We start from the raw sequence: 17,861 nt of genomic DNA, 5'->3' as shown, positions 1-17,861 counted from the left end.
TTTGTGGGGAAAAAAACTTATACTTAGCTGCTGCTATTCATGCACTGGAATGGATTCCTTTACACTCAGCCCACAGACCTGGGTAACTGTGCATCTGCCGTCAGGAGCGAGGTCATTCCTCAGGTCAAGTTCAGCCATCCAACATGTTTTACTTGGTCAACACAAGGTTGATCCATTTCTAACGTCTCTTGCAAAACAAAGGGGCCTGGCAATACTGGACCTGCCTTCCCACGTAGGGGGATAACCTGCAGCCTTTAAACAGAACAGACGTTCTCCAGTTTGCCACAGTCCCTGTCCCTGCCTGTTCTTGTAATCCCAGCTCATGCGCTCATTTATGATACTTGTCTGGCTCTCTATAGGTCTCTGAGGCTGTCACCCTGGTATAGATCAAGTGCAGACAAAATTTTCATTTCTGCTTTAAGACACTGTCTTCAGTTACCTACTGACTTCAGCACACAATTCATTAATTTGTGAGGATAAGCTACGAAGGGGCTTGGAAGTCACTTCTACCTCTGGGCTTCAACTTCCTTAAATCTTTGTAAAAGAAATGCATGAATTCCTAAGGTTCCTTGCAGTAATCATGCAATTCTATTCTAATAGATGCTCATAATATTAAAACCCATTTTAATACTTTCCAAGGATGGGGGAACTTTGCAGACATGATCTCATTCAATTCTCCTTGCTCTGAAGATTCCACATTCTAGACCAGGAGCAAGTTACAGCAAGGCAATGAGCATGGGTGTCACAGGATACTTCCCCTTCTCCCCCACCCCATACTCACCCTGAGTTGGCCGCCTGCCTGGTACGAAGCAATAACCAGAAGCATAGAGAGGTCACTTTGGATGACTACTGAGTTAATGGGCTTTCTGTAGTCTCGGGAGATTTTTTTAAAATCACTTTAACTCTATTAACAGCTCAAGTTCCCTCTCATTTTGCCAGAAAGTGGGGCTCACTCAGCTGCTCCAAAAGGTTGGTAAGGAATTTGATGCTCCCCCAGAGAAGGGGCACGTGGTTAAGAAACACAGGGTATATGTCTAGGGGATTGCAATTTGTGACATCTGACAAACCAAAGTGCAAAGAGAATTGGGGTATGTTAGAGACAGACTCCAAGCCTGCCCCCCCACCCACAAAGCAATAGCATATGTTGGTAAATTTTTCTCTATTACCCAAGTCCAGAAAAAAATGTATACCCTTGTCCTAGTTTCTCAAATTCAAGTGTTTCTAGTTTTTCACAAACATCAGTCCATGAATGACTCACGCTCAGCTAGCATGTGGTTCACCAGGGCACTTACAGCTCTCCTACATAGATGTACACATATAATCTTTCCCCAAAGATACTTTTACCTTACATGTTACCTATGTGTTTTACCTTACATGGTTTTCTTACACAAATGAACTAAACTTTCCCTCAGTGAGCCTTATCTTTTTGCTCACTACCTCACCAATCTGTCAATATTGATACCAATTCCAATAAAATCTCACTTACCAATTTTTTTTTTTCGCCACACCACACAGCACGCGAGACCTTAGTTCCCCAACCAGGCATTGAACCCTCAGCCCCCTGCAGTGGAAGCATGAAGTCTTAACCACTGGACCACACTTACTAATTTTTTGCCAAGACACTCTCCTCTTAATTTGAAGAACCAAACATTTACCAAGTACAACCCACCTACCAGCTGTTGGCCCACTTAATTTCTGCAAAGTATATTACCCACATTTTCTTGACTTGCTGATAAGTAGCTATGAAGATACTGGACTCGAACAATACATTAATATTCAAAATCCCACAGTACTAGCTTTTCCTGCAGTTTTCCAGGGTGATTAGGTTGAGGATGATCAGAAAATAACTGCTCCTCTCAGAGCCATCTGCTACATTCTGATACTCTAATACTATAAACTGTGCTCTGGTGATTTCTTTCAGTAGTTTTCTAAGTGTGGTACTTTCAATTATATCAGAAATATCCAAGACACTCAATTTTGCTTCTCTTGAAGATGGCCATTCATATGGCTCCTTTCCAAGATGTGAGCAGCTCACTGGTCCCATTAGTCTGGTCTCTCATAACACTGTGGGGAGGGGTAGAAACTTGGGTCCCTCCTTAGCAAAGGGTAACACCATGAAGGAGCCTGCAGAGATATTTTCTACAAGGTAGCCATAGCCCATCCTTTGCAAACTGCATATTTGGTGTTATTGCCTTGTATGCGGGTCTGTTTAATTTGTGGACTGAGAAGAGTGATGGATTGTGTTGATGGACCATGTTACTCATGAGCAATGGCAAGATGGCAATCACACAACTTCTTCACTACAAAGCAGGTTTGCAACAAGTCTTTGAACACTATGACATACTAGCATCCCAGACCAAAACCACCCCAAACTATATCTAAGGAGCTGTTGGCAGTTGTTGTCTCTCTAGGACCCATTACTTTCTTCTCCTTGGTCAACCTTTAAGATAATTAACCTAGGACTATTTCTTCCCATAGGAGTGTCCAAACTCCCAAAGGGCTGGTATTTTTTCAGGCTGCCTCCCCAGGGTGATCATATACATTTAGGTTGTTGGAGCACCACACAGTCCGGCCCCGCTACTTTATCACGCACCACCACTCTTCCTTCATGCCTAAGCCAAGGGACAAAGGCCATCTCCCAGAGGCACTTTCTACCTTTCAAACTTCTTTTTATACGGCCTTCTTATTATAAACAAAAATTCAGGTGGAGGGAAAGCAGTCTGCCACACCAGTACTTAGAGCAAAAAACTGGGCCTTGATTGCTGTTTTTAGAGTTTTTCATTCCATTTCATAAACATTTATTGAGAAGTTGCTTGTCTGACAAGCACTGATATATGGTATCATATGTGATAAAATATAAAGGTGAAAAAGAAATGCCTTGAAATCAAGGTGCTCAGAGTTGTCTACTGGGGGAGGCAGACAGGATACAAAGAGATATTTATCAAAATGATGAGATTTAAAACAGAGATTTCAGAACATAAATGAGATAGCAATTAATTTTGTCCTCATGGGCAAAAGGGGGTCTAGGAAATCTACAGAAAACAGAGATCACTGAATTTAGTTCTTGGGGGATGGGGATGAACACATAAGGAAACAGGACAAAGGCCCCCAAATAGGAAAATGAAGGGTGTATTCAGCGCTTTATTTTGCTCTCCCTAACCTGAGTAAGCATTAACTGCTCCTCAGGACCCCTTCCAACTTCCTTTTCACCTTTCTCCCACTCAAGCCCTCCTCCCCCAAACTTTAACCCTGAGGCAGGAATATTAGGGGGAGTCAAGGGGAAAACCATTTCTTCATTGGCACTTCCCTTCTCAAACACTATAGCTTCATCTAACTACTTAGAATCACCAAAGATGATTTAAAATAATGTCAGCAAGAAAGGATTAGGACTAAGATTTACACTATAGCAAATATGCCTATAGATACAGACTCTACGGAGTAGCCAAGAATCTGGAGGAGTGAAAAGGCTGGGGGGTTAGGATGGCAGAAAATACAAGCGAATACCTTCTTTTTTTTTTTTTTACTATTTTTATTCTAAAACGTTAATTCGTCTTTAAAAAATTAAGGAACATATTCTGATTTATTTACACTGCTCTTCTATTAAGCTCCTTGATTAAAAAACAAAATATGTAAGGGATTAGTCTCAGTGTGGCCATCTCAAACAGTGGGGGGTAGATATATGGTATGACAGGAAGGTTGCTCAAGTTTGCTGTTTATTGGGGAACAAAAACACACATCCTGTTCTAATTCCATATTTTTAAAGCTCATTTGACATGAGTTTCAAGATTCTGATTCAAATAAATCTTTCTAACATTCAAGCATCTCTTTTTCATATTTTAAATTTATATCCACATTCAACCCTTGCAGATATAAAAGGGCCAGAAGGATAAGGAGAACTGTGGCCTGCTTTCTTTAGTAAGTGATGCTCCAGCTCTGAGGATTTTTAAATGGTAGGGTTTCACAAGTAATGCCAACCTAGAAACAAAGACATCTGCACGTAATAGTCTGCAGACTGCCTGTGTATAACTTTACAGTTCCACATGTTTTCTTACACTGGAATTCTCCTCAGCGCTAATCTTGAATTAAATGACCATTATTATTACATTGTGGACAACCACCACCACCCACCACCAATGATGCCACCACCATTTATTGACTGACTGATACTTGCAGGCATTATCTCATTCAATTCTCACAAAATCCAGCAGGTACTGTTACCCCTATTTTATAGGTGAGGAAACAAGAGGCCTAGAAGGATGAAGTAATTTGCCCAAGATTATACAACTAGTTGGTGGTAAGCCTGAACTTGAAAGCTGTTTCTGTCTGACTCTAAACCTTTACTCATCCAATGTGCCCTATTTCTACCCACAGCTTTGCCAGGAACCTCCTTTGTAGCTGCCTTGAGTCCAGGGAAACAAGCCCTGAGAAAGTGAGGTGAAAGGAAGGGTGGGCAGTGTTGCTGTCAGAAAGAGATGCGATTTAGACTCAAATCCTGACACAATTGTTTCTTGGGATACCAACTCATCCCCGATACATACACAGCTCACAGTGGAGTATTTGAGTACCGGTATAACAGATGCCATGTGACAAATGAATTAAAATCCTAAAAAGGAAGTGGCAAGTATGACTTTTTACATAGGTTCTATCCTGGAAAGTGAGTCATCCACTATTTTATACTTCCCTATCTCTACCCACATTTCTCCAAATAGTCATTCTCCCCTTAATCCTCTCTGTGATAACACTTGGCACTGTCCCTAAAAGACAAAGGGAATAAACTGACAGGCAGGAGAGGTGATGGAAATAGACACAATCAAAACTGGGAAGGCTGTTACTGAACAAGCTCTCAGACTTAGATCTTTTTTTCTCCTGCCAAGAGAGACACTGAGTATATCTCCCCTGCTCCAAATATTGCCAATATCCCCCATTTGGCACCAGAATTGCAAAAACACACATTCAAATGCAAACAGGGTAGAAGACACAGATGCAGGGCACAAGACTGTTGTATAATAAATACAGTGAGATTATAATTTTTTTCACATCTCAAGGCCTATCATTATAACCTCTGCAAGCTAGAATGCTTAATTGGCAAAGCCCCTCAGAACAGAGAGAGCATCACTTGCGAGTCTCCCTCTGCATGCTGAATAAGTGTGAGCTGACTTGGCACTGATAGAGTAACATCCACTTTTCTCCAGTACAGGCTGCAATTACACCCTTCACTCAACAGGATCTATTCACTGAGAGTGGCTGTGGCCAAATGGAACTCTGGGAGGCAGTTTTCTGGAGTGCTAAGTCCTCAATAGCTACCAGGAGCTATAGACATCACTGTGCATCTGCAGCAGCTTTGAGTTTTATGACCTATTTTGCTCCTGCACTGAGTCTTTATCCTAAAAGGAACCAATACTTTCTTGCTGCTGTTCTTCAAGGTTCAGAGAAACCTCTTAATACTGTAAAAAGGTAAAAGGCAGTTCAAATAATTATTTTCCTCACTTTGTCTTGTGAGGTTATTAGACATGCAAACGTCTAATGAATTCTCCCTGTCCCCTGAATCATCTAAGACACTGATATCACTCTTCCAAAAGAGATGTGAAAATAATCTGCTCTGAATTCAGCCACATCACTCGGGGATGGTATCTAAAACTTAGCTTGTGCTTTTTTTACTCTTGGTCCTGGCAATGCAGTTTTCATTAACAACCACTATTTGCAAGGCACTGGGGAATGCAAGGCTGTGGCTCACTCTATCTCAGAGCCCCTGACCAAACAGCAAGAGGTAGATTTTTTTTCTGTTTTCATCTGCCTTTTTATTTATATAATCTTTTACTTTTTCCTTCCTTTATAATGTCTGTTTTTAATGATTTTTAAAGAGTTACGTGTTCTTTCCAGAAATTTTGGAAAGGAGAAACGTGTATAGGAAAAAAAAAAAATAATAAAAACTGCTACCACTTAAAGGCAAAAAGTGATAAAGATTTTTATGTATTTATTTTTAGCTGCTCTTCAGTTTATCTGCCTGTGTGAATTCCATAAAACAGAAATAACACTGAACATGTAATTCCATATGTTGATTTTATTTATATTATTGAAATCAGAGGTTTTCAGGATTGCATTTTTAGGGGAATCGAAAGAGTCAGGGGAGGAGGCAGGTGAGAGGAGGAGAACAGCTTCACATTAACCTGCCTGAGATTACAAAGAATGAATCTAGAGTCTTCCTTCTCGGTATGGTTTCACAATGTACTAAAACAAAGCGTATAGAATCCCAGAGGATAATAAAATTAACTGAGGGTTACCAAGGGTGGGGGACTGTTAAGGCACTAAGAGATTCTAAAGCACTGCTGAGAGTGATTCAAATAGCTGACCCTGAGGTCTTGGCTCAGTAGGGAGACAAATGAAGAGCAGATGGCCAGGCAGATATGAAGCAGTGAAGGAACTGGAGTAAGTGATAAGGTAAACCGAATATTCAGAAAGAATGAGGAGATGGAGGAGTTCTCTGACCTTGCGGTCAGGGAATATAATTTCAGAGATAAGGATCCTAAGGATGGAGAATTTGGAGTAAGAATGAGCTACGAAGGATGGCTGTGCTCATGGTGTACTGAAGTGAATTAGAGGTCAAGCTACAACAGTAACACACAGCCATGCCTTGTGACCTGTCTAGAATGTGAGCACCCTGAAGGCAGGGTTTTTTAGTCATTCACTATCATGTACCCAGCATTTAAGAAGTCTAGATCATAACAGGAATTTGATGCATATTTCTTAAACAATGAATAAATAAAATCGGAATATATAATGGCATCAAGATTTGATAACCTGCTGTATTCATTCCATAGTAAGGAGACACCTACCAAACAGATATTCACATGAGCCTTGCAAGGAATGTTCTCCAGAAAGTTCTTAACTGAGGATCTGCTGCATGCTAGACATATTATAAGATACTGAAGATTTAGAGACAAAAGACAGTCCTTTCTGCCAATAAATTTACAGAGTATGTAAAATACCAAGTAAACCAACCAGCCGCATGCAATAAGACAGAAGACAGAGCACACTCTGGCTATAGAAAACACCCAGAACTAGGTTCCAAAAATAATTCCAAAAGGAGATAATGCTGAGGCTAACCTCTAAAGGATAAACAAAGTTATCCTAGCAAAGGCAAGGCTAGGCATGTAGGTGGAAACAACTGGTATATTAAGGCCCACTCATAACAATTTTAGCTCAGGGTGAGTAGAGACACCAGCTCCCTAGGTCTGCTGGCAATAATGCTGCCCTCAAGGCACCAAGAATCTGGAAATCTATAAGTAATGCATGGAAGAAACTTTTCTAAAATGAATTCAGTTGGTTTACATGTTGTCCCTTGGTAGAATAAATGTAAGTTTCTTTCTGCTATAAAAACATATATTGACTTAGCTTTCAGGCAGCATATAGGGGGTATTATCCATAATCCCATAACCAAATACAGTGTCTATTTTTTTCCTTTCCTAATATGTATGCATAATTTTGATGTAATTTATATCCACTTTTACTTTCTTATACTGAAATTTTCTGTTTATTACCATTTCAGGAACCACTTCAAGATGGTAACAGAGATTAATAGCAACAGTGAAGCATTTTACCCTAGAGAGAGGTAACGGTTGGGAATGTTGCTGCTAATTCATCTGGGATTATCCTAGAACATGCCTCTTCACGTGTGTGTTTCCACTTTCCCTTCTGAAATATAGGGGCTCAGGTCTTGAAAAAAATATTTAATCTGAGTAAAATATCCTTCATATTAATGAGTTATATGAGTCTAAACCCTAAGCAATTTGCAATGTATTTTCAAGAACTAGAAGTATTTGACATATTCTAGTCTAATAACATTTGAAGTTATTCTACTTCTGAACATCTATCATTCAAAAATAATCCAGTGGAAGAAAATGCTTTATGCACCTAGTTGTTTATCCAGTATTATTTATAATAGTTAAAAATTTGAAACCTAAAGGACTCGGTATAGGGTAATGATTAAGCAAAGTATTATCATACAACATGACATGCTATTCCACATTATTAATGATAATATTCCACATATGAAACAGGAAATATATTCTTAAATTGTATGAAGTGCTAGAAATTACTCAGTTTTCTTTGTTAGTCAGTGCTTTCTGTATATCAGCAGTTATTGCTTCTTTACACCTCTTCTACCTTGGCCATGATAAGAAGATACCAGATGCAGGTTACCTCTTCCTTAGTTGACCTTGGAGAAGCAAAGGGAGAAAGAAGTTTCTGCAGAATGAAACCAGCAGAAAAGGACTGGAGATAATGAGACAGATTAAGGGAAAATGCATTAGAAACTATTAAAGTGCTATGAAAATACAAGTTGTTGTTGTTATAATAAATAGCCTATGACTAGTGAAGTGCCTCAGCAATGAGAAAAAAAAGCAAATTCAGATCACGCTTGTCTTGATGATCACAGAACTCAGAAGATGTCCTGAGACAGAGGAAAACAAGTCCTCAGTGCTTCTGAATGTTTTAAAATAGAAGTGGATAGAGCTACCTTGGGTCACCATGACATTTCTTTTATTCTGGACTTTCTTCTAACTTTAAATGTTAATTGAATTTTTGCCAGAGACAACTTGTGGAATGTTCTGAGCCCAGTTTGGAATTTTATTTATAGAGTAAAATTTCAATTTCACTGCCCATTTCAGTAGAAGCAGTGTCCCAGTACATCCACTGAATGAATGGATACTCCACACAGCCTTGTATAAATTACCCCTGAGCTGCCCAGAATGGAGATGGCACTTTTGATGGGGGTCAGCCAACTTATCCTTTCAGGGACAGAAACAAACACTTCCAAGCTTTCTGGTATTTTAAATCCAGCCTTAGCACATAAGCTGCAAGAAGACAGAGGGGGTCCAGTCTGATCTAGTATGTGGGAAATAAGAAAGTGGGGGTGAAAGCATTGATTGAGATAAATTTCTCAAGCCCAAAGCCAAGTATAGGCCTATTTAAAAGTAGATCAGAGTTGCAAAGGCAGAGATTTCTTTCTCCAAATGCAGAAAATTAATTGCTAGCAGTGCTAAATGTTAAACAGGAAATCCAACATCCAAACATGCTTCAAGTGTAGAAATATGAAAAGGAGCATTTTCTTAATAAAAAGAGCTATTGTATATGCAAAGCAGCAGTGCTGCTGTAAGCAAAGATAGCAGAATCAACCAGACCTTCGTGGTCCAACACTTGCTTAACCTCTCTAGCTTCAGCTGCCACATCTATAAAATAGGGGGAAATGCCATTTCTGGTTGTAACTATGCATTAGTAAACAGGACTCTCTTCTAACTCACCACAAATTCAAAGAGAAACAAACATCCCTGTTTCCTTTGGGCTGAGAGTTAATACTGAGCAGAATAATTGCAAATAAGCTATCAATGGGTATCTTTTAAATGCAGTATAACTATGGTAAATGGGTGTTTTGTCCTACTTGAAGGCTACACTCTAACCACGTGGGAGAGGAGAAACAAAATAAAATATTTGAAAATTTTGAGGCTGAATCACTACTTTTCTTGGATGTTACTTCCCTTTTCCAAATGTTCGCAGCCACAGCAGGCAAATACAATTAATGCTTGATTTTATTAAAGCAAATTACAGAGTAATAGAAAACAAAACGAAACAGACTAATTGCTTTCCTTTCCTAACCTTCAGTCTTAAAGGTAGCCCCTAAATAGTTCAAGTTTTTCTTGAGTTATTTGTTCAGGGAGGTTGTATAAGGTTCATATTATGATTTGCCTGACTTTTATTCAGCTTTCCCATATGCTAGAAACAAGAACATTTCCATGTAAAATGGGAGGAGAATTAGTAATGCTTTTTCCAGCATTTAACAGTATGTTAGGCTGAATAAGGGCTCTTCAGAGAAGTCCACATTCCTAATCTCTGGAACCTGTGAATTTGCCACTTTTACTGCAAAATGGACTTTCAGATGTGATTAAGGATTTTGAGATGGTGAGATTATCCTGGAGTTCCCTGTTGGGCCCAATGTAATCACAAGGGTCCTTGTGAGAGATATGCAGGAGAGTCAGAATAAGAGGAGTTGGTGGGATGAAGGAACAGAGGCTGGAGTGATGCCACTGCTGGAAAGGGACCATGAACCAAGGGATGTGGACAGCCTCTAAGTTGGAAAAAGGCAAGGTTATGGAAAGAGTCTCCAGGAGAAACACAGTCCTGCTGACAACTTGTTTTTAGCCTTCTGACCTCCAGAACTGCAAGATAATAAATTTGTGTTGTTTTAAGCCACTAAATTCATGGTAATTTGTCATAGCAGCAAAAGAAAACTACTGCAAACAGGGATTCTGAAATACACTGCTCTAGGGAGTTGCTAGTCCAATTAGACAAATGCTAAACATTTAGAGTGGTAGAAGCTGTTTGCCTGATTGATACCAGACTAACAAAGTGAGCAAAACACCTTCATCATCAGGTTCCTCATCACTTTCGTGAGTGTATTCCTTTGACAACTCTTACAACTGATTCATGGCTATCAGTTCGGTTAGGGAACCAAACTAGCTTTTTGTATGGCCAGTGTCTTCATGGGAAATTTGCTATTCCAGAACCAACCATGCTCTCTCCAAATGATTTAAGCAAAGAGTCTGGCAACAGTCAGTCAACACCCCTGGGAAAAAAATCCTCCCACTGACTTGTAGAGGGCAGATGATGTACGGCTGGGAGTAGAGGATACCTAAGTTTGAGAACTCAAATACTCAGCACCCTGTCCTTTGTGGGTAGACTGAGCAAGATAAAGGATATGGAGGGCTCACGTGAAGAACCCCTCAGAGAGAGGAATTTCCAGAACTGCCAAGAATGAGATTTGGGAATAGGATCATAATCTTAAACTTATTCATAAGCTTAACTGTAGTCAGGATAAGTAGCCAGCTTCAGAAGCAACTCAGAAACCAAGTCACCTACAAGACTCAATTCAAGTGAAGCAACTAAGAGAATAGGTTTTGGAATTAGATAGTTCCAGGCTATATTTCTCCCTCAGCTGTGTGTGTTACCTGGCCAAATTTTGAATCTAAAGTTCAATTTTCTTGTCTTAAAAATGACTATAATAACATTTACTTCAGACCTCATAGGGTTGTGAGGATTAGGTGAAATAAGGTACACAAAGGGATTAACACAAAAGCTAACAAATGCAAGCTTAATATAAATGCTAGCTTTATAGTTAATTTTTATTCTTTGAATCCCCCAAGTTGTGCTCCTCCACTGTGCTCCCAGAACAGCTATTGCATATGTCTGCCTTAGCCTCTATTAGAGTTATAGACAACAAAGTCAAACCCTCCAAGGAAGAAACCATCTGCTTCTTAGCATTCAGCATGGTACCTTGCCTGTATTGGGCTCACATTTAAAATACATGTTTATGAACTGATCTTAGCTTCCAGTGAGGAAGTATCTGAGACATCACTTATGATATATGCTTACAGGATTTTTCCATCTGTGACCCCACTAGGTGGTGAAATAAATTGAGTCACACAAGCATTTTTTTTTTTTTAAGGAAAAGAATAGGGTGGGAAAGATCAGAGTACAAAACATATAGTAAGGTTAAGTACTGTTATATGAAACATTTCAGTTACAAATGGGAATGTACTTCGTTGCAATGTAAATACATTCCTTGTTGAGGGTAGGGATAGAAAAAAATGTGTGAATATAATGACTCTTCTACTTCAACATTTGGTATTTTCTGCTTTTTTCACTTCAGCCATTCTTATATGTACATAGTGGTATATGGCACTGTGGTTCTAATCTGCATTTCCCTGATGACTAGTGATGTGGAGCACCTTTATACTGCATCTCAGCCCTTTGAATATCTTTTTTTTAAGCTCTTTATTGGAATATAATTGCCTTACACTCTTGTGCCAGTTTTTGAGGTACACCAAAATGAATCACCTGTATTTATACGTATATCCCCATATCCCCTCCCTCCCAGGACTCCCTCCTACCCTCCCTATGCCAACCCTCTAAGTCATCACCCATCATCGAGTTGATCTCCCTGTGTTATGCAGCAACTTCCCACTAGCAATCTATTTTATATTTGGTTGTGTATATATGTCAATGCTACTCTCACTTTGTCCCAGCTTCCCCTTCGCCCCCTCCCAATCCCGTGTCCTCAAGTCCGTTCCCTACATCTGCATCGTTGAATATCTTCTTTATAACTCCTTTAGAAAAGTATTTGGAAGTATCTACAAAAGACAAACATGCATTTCCTATCACCCAGCAATTCTATGTATTTACCCAACAGAAATGTGTGCATATGTTCACCAAAAGACAGGTACAGGAATGTTGACAGCAACACTACTCATAATAGCCCCAAATGCTCATTAACAACAGAATAAATACATTTGCTATATCTACACACAATAGAATCCTATATAGAAGCAAGAATAAATGAACTACTACTATAAACAACAATGTGGAAGAATCGCACAATGTAAGATTGAGTGAAAGAAGTCAGTTACAAAAGAGTACACAGTGGATAGTTTCACTTACATAAAGTTCAAAACTAGGCAAAACTAATCTAAGGTGTTAGAAGTTAGGATAATGGTTACCCCTGGGGTCACTAGGGCTTTAGGGGTGCTGGTTATGTTCTCTTTCTTGATCTTAGCCCTCATTACGTGGGTAGACTCTGTGAAATTAACTTAACTATAAACATATGATTTGTGATATTTCTAACTTATTTCTGAATCTGTCTGAAATGGGTATATCTAAAGTTCAAAAAAGTTAATAAATAATACTTTTTTTTTAGGTGTGAAAAACACTGATAGAGAGCAAGAATCCCTGATATACTCACCCTCTTTACCCTCAAGTCGTCACTTACCATTTGCTTGAATAATTCCAGGGTCAGGAACCTACTTACTGTCCAGGCAGGTCACTTGTTAGAAACCTTTTCCTTTACACTAAGCCATAACTTGTGTCCTCACAACTTGCTCCAATTGGTTGTTCTGTCCTCCTAAGAGATTCTAAATCGATCTAACCGATCTAATCCCTCTACCACCAACTGCTCTTCAAATATTTGAAGGGAGCCACCATATCCAAGTCTTTACTTCTCCAGACTGAATAGCCCCAGGTCTTTTGATCACCCCTCAAGTATGGTTCTCAGTCCCCTCGTGTCTCTAGATTACAATTCTTTTATCTAGTGATGCTCAGAACAGAGCACTGGCCTCTAGGAGAGGCCTGTGAAGAGCAGAAAAGAGCAAAAAGTAAATCTAGACAGTGTACTTCTTATCAACACACTCTAACCTTCAATGTGTCCTTTCTTCCAAGTTCACATTATACAGTTCTCTCCTGTTGAACAATCAGCTAAAATCCCCCAGGTCTTTTCCACAAGTACTGTTAAGCCCCACATTTACCTTCTGTGTTAGTACAGTCTGCCCTCTGTTAGGGCTCAGAACACGCATCTGGCCCCACTCCAATTCTCCAAAGCTAAATCTTGGAGATGGAGACCTACCTGTTATGTAAACACCTCTGAATACAGTCTTTCTATCCCCCCCTCCCCCCACTGAAAAACAAAAATGAAGTCTTTGTCTCAAGACATCATCTCTTATCCTTGACTGAGCTCCACTTTAAAGTATACTGGGGGGGAAGCAATGGGGCATAGAGGAAACAGAATTCCACCGTGCATCTCCAAAATCTGACCTAAAAGCAGTTGTTGGCCCGACCTTGGCAAAGCCTGAGCAACCACAGGCACCCTGGTCTCTTTCTTTCTCCTTTCCTCTCCCAGAGTCAGCTCCAGCTGGAGACTCTGGAGATGATGAGCATTGCTGGGCTCTGCTCACTCAGTCTGTTGGCTTTGCATGACTAGTAGAGGGTGAGGTTGAGAAGGAAAACGTGGCAGGGTGAGAAGGAATCTGATATTTTCTCAAGGTGTCTGAAATTAAAGGTATGGCTAAAGAAAGACCTGGGGGAATCCCTCTCATCTGTGGAACAGTTACAAGACAGAAAAACATTTCTACAAAAACTTCCAGGCAGCCTCACTGGATATTTTTAACATCAAGAAGAGGTGGAAGGGAGAGTCATTAAGCAGGAAAACACCAGAGAACAGAACATGTGCAGAAGGACCAAGAGAAGTGGGCTGGGAATTAGGGAGGGAGAGGCGATCAAAAGAGAAGCTTTCTATGGCCCCTAGTGGTGAGGGGCGACCTCTCCAAAATGGTGCAGGGGCGGAGGGGTTGTGCAGAGACACCAAACCCGAAACGCGGAGGAAAAGCAGCAGCTCACCTACCTCGTCCACGTCTGCTCCATTTTCCAGGCGCTGTCCTTACTCGCGGGGCGCTCCTCACCCGGGAGTGGAAGCAGCCTGGGAAAATGAGAAGCCTGGCCCACGAATCTTCAGCGCAAAGAGCCTTTTCCTCCCCAGCTCCCTCTTTCTGTGTCGGCGAACAGAAAGCTCTGCTCCCTGCTTTTTTAGGAAACCGATTTGACGTGGCCAAACCTCCAGCTAACCGTGCTACGGGCACAAGGGAGGGACTGTTCTCCGTAGGAAGCTGGACGAGGAGCGGAGCGGCGCCCGGAGCTGTTTGGGGAGCTGGGGCCAGAGGCAGCCCGGCGGTGCGCGCACACACTCCCAGGCTGAGACACGACTGGCTGGCACGAGTTGCTCCGCACCAGCTGAGCTGTCAACCGCGAGCGGAGGCGGGGCTCCCCGCAGCCAGTGTGCTGGGGCCGAGCCGGCCCAGGTTACACGCCGCCGCCTGAACACATCCTTCCTTCTTCTCTGCCTGGATGATGCTGGCAGAGGAGCAGAGGGCTTAGAGGACTCCGTACCAAGCCCTCTGTCCCTCGCCTGTCCCACCGAGGGGCTTTGGAAAAAACCAACCATCTGGAAATTTGGGAGAGGAAGTCCTCTCGTGTGCCTGCATCAGCCCACCCACAGGTAACCTCAGAACCAGAGCTGGAATCTAGAAAGGTTTTAGGTGCAAACCTGGCTGAATGCAGATGCAGGCACTAAATGGTCGTAGGATATGATGTTATTTTCCTAGAGATCTTTTATTTTATTTTATTTTTTTATTTTTTTGGGGGGGTACACCAAGTTCAATCATCTGTTTTTATACACATATCCCCGTATTCCCTCTCTTCCTTGACTCCCCCCGCCTAGAGTCCCCCCCCCCACCCTCCCCGCCCCAGTCCTCTAAGGCATCTTCCATCCTCGAGTTGGACTCCCTTTGTTATACAACTTCCCACTGACTATCTATTTTACAGTTGGTAGTATATATATGTCTGTGCTACTCTCTCGCTTCGTCTCAGCTTCCCCTTCACCCCCCGTCCCCCCAAACATCGAGTTCTCCAGTCCATTCTCTGCACCTGCGTCCTTGTTCTTGTCACTGAGTTCATCAGTACCATTTTTAGATTCCGTATATGTGAGTTAGCATACAATATTTGTCTTTCTCTTTCTGACTTACTTCACTCTGTATGACAGACTGTAGTTCTATCCTAGAGATCTTAAATGTCAGTGTCACCATTAATGTGGGGACCAGGATCCTTCCTCAGGAAGGGAAGCATCCTTACAAAACCTTGCAGCCTTATTAGCTATCTCCATCTCAGACATCCTGATTTTATGGTATTCGGTGTCCCTGTGTTTGACTTTCCCAAGCACAAAGGCTACTGGGCTCTTCCACTAGCATCAGGAGGGCAGAGGGTTCCTGAACTTCCCATAACACTAGAAAAGCTTCAAGGCAGTGGCCATCAGGGCCCAGAATCTTCCCTATAACTGTTCTAAGATCATGGAAAAGGGCTCTTCGGAGAAGGCACTGCCTGAGACCCTGTATCATCTATTTATGTAACAAAGTTTAGACATGTCAGACATGCTATAATTAACATGCTTACAGCCCTGAAGCTCCTTTTTAGCTCTAAAATAAAACCTTTTTATTAAGTGGCATAATCACTGTTATTATTAGCATTACCACTGACCTTTTTTTAATTTGCAGAAAGCTTTATAGTGCCCACGTGTGGCAATGTTGACTTTGTCATATTCGTTTCACAAACGATAAATTTGAGACCAAAAAGGCTCAAGGTCTCTGTTAAAGCTCTGATACAGGTAGTCTTCTATATGGTGTGGCCCCAGAGACATGTCCTCTGAAGAAAACACCAACAGGGCTTCTCTAGGATGAACTGATTCTCTTGGGTATCCTAAGAGTTTAACTCAGGAAGGACTCCAGCATGCCTGAGTATTGGTGAGACTGTGGGGAGCCTGTATTCTTGGGGCAAACCATCATCCTGCCTCCCATCTCTTGGGTTAGTTCCCCTAATTATCAGTACAAATAAGGGTTGGGAGGGCAGGGTAACGTTAAAACACTTGAGAGTTCAGAAGAAATGTCTGAAAGGCCGCTAGTCTAGAACCCCTCAGCCTCAATACAGTTTGTACCTAAGACCACACTGCTCCTGAGCCTACAATGTTTCCAGGAAATGTTTTAAGGTCCAGTTTGACCTGAGACAAGGCTCACAGGTCACTTCTCTTGAAAAGAATCTCCTGCTGCCTCTGAAGCCAAAAAAGAAAGAAAGAAAAAAAGGGGGGCAGGGAGAGTCAGAGTTTCATCTTCCATACCAAAGTTGGTGCTATATTTAGTTTTGTCTCAAATCAAATTATGGGCTACTGAGTTTGGAGAGGAACTCCGTCTACAACCAGACATATGCTGCATTCAAGAAATTACAGCATTAACTAGATAAACTGTGGGCTCTCAGAAGCGAGGGTAGAAAATATGCTCGTTTGTTTACAAAATTCATAACATATTCATTGTAAAAGATTTGAAAAATACAGAAAAGTATATAGAAAGTAAGTTCCCCATAATACCCAGAAATAATCAATGTTAATAGTTTAATTTCTTTTCAGTCTTTTAAAAATATATTATTTAATCCAAATGCTGACTTTCTCTTACACATACAAGAGTATATTATTGAAAAAGAGAAATTTCTTTTTGTTTTTAAAATTAAATTCATTGGCCAAAGAGCTAACTTTTTGTCTTATATTTTAAAAGAAAATATTCACCCATACGTCCACTTCTCCAGAACAAGTTTAAATTTCTCCATATTCCCTATAATTATTATCCATATATATTACATACCTATTGGTATAGTTACAATTACGTGCAGCCTAGCCATGTTTATACCCTCCTTTTTTCATTTATTAGATTTTACCCATATTGTTAGAGAATGTTCATATTTATTATTCCAATGATTGCATATTATATAAATCAATATAACCATAGTTCACTTAATAATATTCTATTATGGCATAGCTATGCTGTTTCTAATATTAGACTCATAAACAATGCCTTAATGAAGTTTTCCTACATTCATTATTTTATTCCTTTGAATTATTTCCGTAGTACAACTTCTTAAGGTATAGGAATTTTAGAGTAAAAGGACCTTCTAACTTTATCATATTGTACAGCTTCAAGAGCACTAGAATTTATCATTTTAATTTTTCCTTATTTAATAGATAAGAAAGAACTTAATAGTTCTTATCTGTCTATATCTATCTATATAGTATATAAATAATTTACTCATTTTACTTTATATTTCTCAGGATACTAACTAGTAGGTTCCTAGTAAACCATTATCTGTAGTAGCCAGTCATGAAATCCTGCTGTGTTGGGTCACTGTATTAATCATCTTTTTGCTGAAACAATGCTGCAAAGAGCTCCAAATATCAGCACTGTACAACACATCCAGTTCCACTCAAGGATCTGTGGCTCAGGTACAGGTTGGTTGGGCATGGATTCAACTATGCTTCATGTACCTTTTATTCCAGGACCCTCACTGAAGAAGCATTGGCTACCTGGGGACTATTTTTCTCCTGGCAGGGTACAGAAGTGCAAGAGAATTTGCAGAGACTGTGATGTCTCTTAAAGTCTCTGCTCAGAACA

The 17,861-nt window shown here is 40.5% G+C and overlaps 1 protein-coding gene across 2 annotated transcripts in view; it reads right to left on the bottom strand.

Moving 5' to 3' along the window:
• Positions 1 to 17,861, bottom strand: part of PDE4DIP (phosphodiesterase 4D interacting protein) — a 203,585-nt gene that overhangs the window by 163,576 nt on the left and 22,148 nt on the right. The window contains exon 1 of one of the 2 annotated variants that reach the window (XM_057720826.1): positions 14,222 to 14,459. The exons of the other annotated variant lie outside the window; for it this stretch is intronic. Coding sequence (XP_057576809.1) covers positions 14,222 to 14,241 — 20 coding nt within the window. The 5' untranslated portion in view covers positions 14,242 to 14,459. Of the gene's footprint in view, positions 1 to 14,221; positions 14,460 to 17,861 lie in introns of those variants that run through there. 2 annotated transcript variants of the gene reach the window in all.

The sequence above is a fragment of the Hippopotamus amphibius genome, chromosome 1 (assembly GCF_030028045.1).
Source record: "Hippopotamus amphibius kiboko isolate mHipAmp2 chromosome 1, mHipAmp2.hap2, whole genome shotgun sequence".
NCBI lineage: Eukaryota > Metazoa > Chordata > Mammalia > Artiodactyla > Hippopotamidae > Hippopotamus > Hippopotamus amphibius.
Note: the sequence above shows the minus strand (reverse complement) of the source record. Positions and strands in the feature narration are given on the sequence as shown.